This window comes from Geospiza fortis, unplaced genomic scaffold (genome assembly GCF_000277835.1).
Source record: "Geospiza fortis unplaced genomic scaffold, GeoFor_1.0 scaffold381, whole genome shotgun sequence".
NCBI classification, from domain to species: Eukaryota; Metazoa; Chordata; class Aves; order Passeriformes; family Thraupidae; genus Geospiza; species Geospiza fortis.
Genome location: NW_005054348.1, coordinates 4,630,490 through 4,636,952, shown reverse-complemented (window position 1 = coordinate 4,636,952; position 6,463 = coordinate 4,630,490). Strand labels below are relative to the sequence as shown.

The following is a 6,463-nucleotide window of genomic DNA, read 5'->3' as shown; positions in this document are numbered from 1 at the left end:
GGGGCGGAGGCAGGGCAGGAGTAGGAAGGGGCGGGAAGAGCCCTTTCCAGCAAATAAAGTGGTCGCTCTCTCTACGGCTGGGAAAGGCTAAAACATTTTTTAAAGGATCTCCACGCAGCGATCTCTTCATATGTTTAAATAAAGCCATTGTTTGGGTAGCAGATTGAACGCAGGCGGGGTTTCGTTATCTCTAGTAGCCCTCTCTCCCGTCCCCGCATTAGAGGAGGATGCTCACCAACAAACTAAGCTCGTGCCTCTCCTTCTACACGGCTCTCACCATGCTGGAGCACAACCACGACGCACAAAATGTCAGGCACTGACAGAGGGAGGGATGAGAAAGGGGTTAAAAGGGAAGCACGAACCCCAGCTGCGAACGCTGTGGCTGGCCGGGGTGGCAGAGCGCAGCGAGCGGGGGACGTGCCGCATCGCCCCAGCTCCCAGCCCTGTGACCCCAACAGGAATCTGCCGCGAAGATAAATCAGGAATGACAGCTGAGAGTTTATGAACTGAAAATAACCATCCTTAGGAGAAAGAAACCAGCAGCGGGAAATCCCCCATCTGTTTTGTTTACATATGCTTAGCGTGGATGTAGCAGTGGTTTATTTCATAGTGAAGAGATTATATGTAAGAGTGATTTCACTGATTTGTATTATTGTTATTCGTCAATCTTGTTTAACAGCCACTACCATATTAAACTCAATTCTATAAGCAGATCCTAATTTTTGTTTGTTTTAAAATGCAAACTGGTCTTTTCAGAACAGCTATTTTAAAAATGAAGAACTAAGTGGTATTGAATGAAAATAATTTTTAAAAAAGAAAAGAGAAGAAGACATAAGGGATTAAAACATCGTAACGTTTCTCAGTAAATGACAAGGGTTTTTGTGACACTGGTTACGAAAGGGTTTTCTAGTTTCAGGCTTTGCTTTTGCCAGATTGTTAAAACGGTTGATGCTCAGAAAAGGAGGAATGGGGTCAGAGAGTAGGAATATATTAAAGCTTCAAAATTTTTTCAGTCTTTCCTCTCTGGAATTCCTTTTTGTATCTCGCCCAGCCACTTTCATGACAAGCCGAGGAGGAAAAATCCCCAAGGGATTCAAAGCTTTGCAGCTCCCCATTTCAGGGTGAAAAGCAGCAAGTTTGGCCTCTGGCACACAGCAGAAACAGCCGTGACCCACATAAACCTGCCTGTCATCTGGCTAGGTATCTTCTTCTTTTATATGACCTCTGTGCTGAGATTGAGAGTATCTAGACTGAGTGTGTGTTTGGGCTACCTCCAGCCAGAAACCTCAGTACTGCAAGAAGTGTTCTGAAACACCACTGATTTCACAGCTACCTTATGCTACTGCATAGTAAGAAAAACCCGTGGGTGAAATACTGTTATCTTCATAGTGGCTGTTCTCTGCTCTACCATCTGTCAGCAGCAGGAGTGGATGTACTCTAAAGATTTTTTCCAGACCTATAGGGGAATCCAACTCACATATTTCAAGTCTATGTTCAAGCCATAATCCTAAAGGTAATTATGAAGGCACGGTAGCTTTTTCATGGACTTTTGCCTTCTTTCTTTACCTGTCCTGTGTGGAAGGTGACAATGATCATAACGTGCATAATAGTAGCATGAGGTCTATGACACCAGAGAAAAAATGAACAGACAGGTAAATGGTGGAAATGTAAAGGTATGAACACCAAACCTGACCAACTACCTTTTATAGCTGCTTTTTAGCTGGGGCTTGCAATTTCCAGAGTTCTAATACACTGAATTTTACATATCCATTTCCAATCCTACTCTAGAGTTTATGTAAAATCCTAGAATTGTTGGCACTTGACACAGGAAATGGCAAGAAATAAACCATCTCAAAAGCACATTCTCTTTCAAACACAACTTTTCTTCTCTCCCCAAACCTGACTTCACCTGAGAGCATATCCCTATAGTAGGTGACATTTGAAATGGAGCTTAAAAAGGTGATCTGTTCTTCTGTGTTCTGTGGTGTGACTTTTACATCATTCAGGGTCTTTTTTAACTTTCCAATTGAGTCTGAAATGTTAATGCCCAAGAGAGCTATGGCTTTGAGAGCAGGGAGAGCTATGCTTGTTTACCTGTCCTACTGGTCCCAGAACAGCCCTTGTTGCCAAGGAGTTGTAGAGTTTCAAGACAGAAACCTTCATCCCCATGGCACCAGAGACTGCTGCTGGAAGTAGCACCTACTCTAACAATATTCAGTGCTCTGATGAGTTTAGGTTGCACAGGACAGGTTCTTCTCCTTATGAAAAGTATGTCTATGTATACCTGCACTGCTGCTGATGGAAGTGAACAGTCAAAACATCACTGTAACCCTTACTACTCCAGGGGTCAGAATGGCAACTGGCCTAAGAGTTGCAAAATGTCACTGAGCTTGAGCAGACTGACCTTGGAAATTCTTACTTTTGATGAGGAACACATCCCACCAAGATGATTCCACTAACTTTAATGGAACTACTAATAAAGAACTATTTGGTCTGAGCCTGAAAGAATTTGGCCTTTACTATGTTTTGTAATCAAGGCATTATTATAATGGCTATGATCCCTATGATTTTTCATCTTTTTATGTTCAAATGAGTCTTTAATCTATTAGAGCTGTAGCAGTGTATAGATAACCTAAAGACCCTATACTGGCAGTCCTAGCTTTGATCTTCATTTTAATACTTCAGTATCACTAGTATCATCCCCTTAAACTATTTACCCTTTGTAAGAAATTATTAGCATCTTTTATATCCCCCCAATGGGGAAAAGAAAGCCAACGAGGTTTATTTATAGATTTACACTTTAAAAAGCCATAAGGCAAGTTGTGGTACAACCCCGCAGTAAGGAGAGATTTGATTAATCTTTCCTCGCTTGCTTTATTGCTTATGCCTTCTCATTATGCTTCTTGTGACATTTTTGTTGACTTCCCCTTCCTTTTCTTGTACTTTTTAATATTTTATAGTGCCCTCACACATTAACCCATTTCCTGATAGTTTTCCTTCTTTCTTTTCTCATTTTTTTCCTTCAATAGCTGTCCACCAAGGTCACTTCACTTTATTCAGTTTTCTTCTTTTACCACTGCTGTTTCTCCATGGGCAATTTTTTGATTCCAGTATTCCAACATCGCTTCCGCTAATGGGCATCACTCCAAGTGCACATCCTCTCATCTGAAGGGCAACAGGGAAGAAAAAGCATCTTATCTCCACAGGTTCTTATTCTATTGCAAGAAGGAGAACAGAGAAATAGTTCACAAGAGCAGAGAAGATAAAATGTGCTTGGGCTAAAGCCAGCAGCTTGTGGGGCACTATGAGCTGAAGAGTTCCACTGCCTCATTAAAAATGCAGGGGATGCCCCCAGCAACCACAGTGGACAACACAGCTGCACCTGCTGCCCATCTCTGAATTTTAGGCTGGATTCTAACCCATGGCTGTACACCCCACACACCTTGGCATTGCTCCCATGCATAATAAAAAATACAGCACAGTGTAATCTCTCCTGTCTGCTTTTTTTTCATCATGTTCTTTACCCAGACTTGTCTTCCCAATATCACCAGCTCTGGCTGGAACTGACACTGCATGTTCTGTTTGAGGGGTGATGTGACAAAGAGTCATAGGAAGGTAGACTTCCACTGTGGCTTAGAGGAAAAGCTGATCTATATGGTCTGTGGATCAGGGAGCTTTGGAAATGGCAGCTGTGCTCCTTGGTTTTGTAGATTTGCATTAGGTACATTATGTAGGTGTAAGAATTTTGAAATCGATTTTGTTTGGTGTTGTTTTGGTTGGGGTTTTTTTCAAGCATGCATTCAAGTAGCTATTATATTATTTAGGGGTTTCAAATATTTGCACATTGGTCTGCTCATGAAAGGAAGGACAGCAAAGCTTGGCAGCGGCCCAGAAGAGTGCCACAGAAGCATGGCTGCTGATAAAAAGCTTATCTGTTGGCTAGCAGAAGACTGTATCTGTAACAGAAATGCAGCTACATATTGAATTTTCTCTGTCAGGAAGTAAATCTGCCATGGAAAACGTAATTCACAGCTGAGGACAATTCCATACAATGGAATTTTATTCAGAATGTCTGCTGAGTATATGTTTGTTGTGATGGTTAAATGGCAAAAAATGGTGCTGGATCCTAAACATTGTTTAACAAATACTCACACTTCTAAATCTATTTCAGCCATCTAAGAATGAAATTCAATACAGAGAAAAACAGTGCTTTAAACATATATGCCAACAAAAAGTGGTAGGTTGGCACAGACAAATCTCAGTAACAGGTCAGTTTCAATACTTCTTATCTAAATTCATATCTAAAAGAAAGCACAAAGAAAGCACAAAAGGCACATCCTACAATCAGGACTCTTGAAAAATAAGATCTCATGTTTCTGTGATGATGTAAAAATACATCAGCCTGCAAGACTTTGGAATTACTCCAGGGACATCTTGGCTTTCCTGCTGTGCCAGGAATCCTTTCTTTCTTGCTGCTTTTGTGCAGTGTAGTGAGATACTTTTCCTTCAATGCTACAGTTCAACTTGCAAGCAGCCTCCTCAGGGGTGCTTGCTCTTTTGAGAGGCGAGAGGTTGAGAGCACTGGACCCTGAGCAGCTGCATGTGAGGGACAGCAGGGAGTGGGGCCCTGCTTTGGACACATTTCGGAGCACCAAAGGGTTAATATCTTCACACTATGATTGTTAGAGTACTCCTGTCACATTTGCTGCCTTTTTAGAAAGTAACTGTAAATTTCTGGTAGAGATTATTTGGTTTCAATGGTATTACAGCAGAGAGTGGGTTAGGGCTCCTCATCTGTTCCCTGGGCCAGCTTGAGAAGAGAGAGCCATTGGAAGCTGTTCTGAGCACAGGCTTGCAGTCTGCCTCAATCCTCTACACCTGTCCTGACATGGTTCCCTGCTCCCTCAGCTGTCCCTAAGGTCATTCCATTCATGCCTGTAAAGAAAATGTACATGGCACTTTAAGAAAATCAAGTATTACATAAAATCCAAACCCCTCCCAATATCTTCTTTTGGTAGGAAGGCTGGAAGGAGGAAGGAGGAAGGAAAAAGTAATGGTATCCTAAGCATTGTGGAGTGGATGGGAATAGACAAGAGGAACAAACACCCCCACAAAACCAAACAAAGGGTAAGTAATCTCAACATTGAAGCACCAGTGTTTCCTAAGAGCAAAGGAAGGGCTGAAGGAAGACTTGTTTGGGAAAAAATCCAGACTGCGTTAGGCACTTGTATGTACAGCTGTAAAGTGGAGGTAAATTGCCACCATGTGGCAATCTCTTCTCATGTAAAGAAAATACTTACACAAAGGGGGTAGTGAAGTTTTGTTCCTGAAAGAGTGAGCAGTGTTCTGTGAACCAGGCATGGGAACCAATCCAAGTGCAACTCACTGAGAAAGGCCTCTTATCAAGAAGGGAGGCCCAAGTAGCTTTTCTCCTTTACTAAATGTAAGAAAAGACAAAAAGTGCTATCCTTGTTTAGCAAGAGACAACTAGTGAGGAATATAAATACCCTGAGAGGTGGCTTTGCTCTTCTATTCTGCAAGTAGCTCAAGTGAGCCCTGAAGGTGCATTTGAAGGACCAAGACACCTGCCAAGCTTGCCTTCTTGGTAGGTACTGGGACAAAATGTACATGGAGCTCTAGAGGGTTTGACCAAAGCCTCCTCTATTCCTGCAATGCCATGCAGGACCCTTGCAAACTGCATTGAGAAATGAGGGGTGGGAGCCAAGAAAAATGTAGGAGATTATAACTGTGAGTGGGGCCAGATTGACAGGTTGCAGAAACAGAGGCTGCCTTGAGCTTCCTCTTCTCTTTTCAGCTTTGTTTCTAATAAGTAAACAAGAACTCCCACATAGCTATGCACCAGAGAATCAAGGCAGGAGAGGTCTCTAATGTGCACAGAGACTCAGGTCCTGCCAATTGCTGATGAGATGAGCACTGTAATCCAGCATAAATCTGTGTCACCACTGTACAGGAAGGTTCTTTCTGCCACCACCCCCAGCTGCCTGTTCTTGTCACCTCTCCCACACTTACTGCAGCTTTCAGACAGCCACAAGCATTAATCCAGACCAGCACAATTAGCTTTCAGCATCAGCATCTTGATTCAGAGGTTTCCTTGTGCCTACACAAGGACAAGGACAGGAGTGAGGAGGAATAGCCCCTTGCAGCACTACTGAGAATTTGTACAAGATCCAAAAAGCCATGTCTGTGGTGTGAGACGTCAGCATCAGTCAAGTGGGGAGGCAAGTCAACAAGATGCCAAGGTTTTTTCATCAACACACCTCACCTACATGAGATTTATGCGTCCTTCTCTTCAGCAGCCCATTGAGCTGCCCAATAGGAGGGAGCAAACAGACATCAGCCAAATCAATCACACTCACACCAGCAATGAATTCTTTTGCCTCATTTAGTATTACATTTCCTGACTTGAAAAACACCTTCATTCTGCTTTTGTCCTCTCTTTCCC

General features: G+C 42.7%; 1 protein-coding gene across 1 annotated transcript in view; it reads right to left on the bottom strand.

Annotated features, from left to right (window-relative positions):
* The window catches only part of TRIM67 (tripartite motif containing 67), a 42,388-nt gene extending 40,219 nt beyond the window's left edge, over positions 1-2,169 (bottom strand). The window contains exons 1-2 of the mRNA XM_014307911.2: positions 2,095-2,169; positions 359-462 (exon numbers count right to left, since the gene is read on the bottom strand). Coding sequence (XP_014163386.1) covers positions 359-462; positions 2,095-2,169 — 179 coding nt within the window. The remainder of the gene's footprint in view (positions 1-358; positions 463-2,094) is intronic.
* Between the last annotated feature and the right edge of the window lie 4,294 nt (positions 2,170-6,463).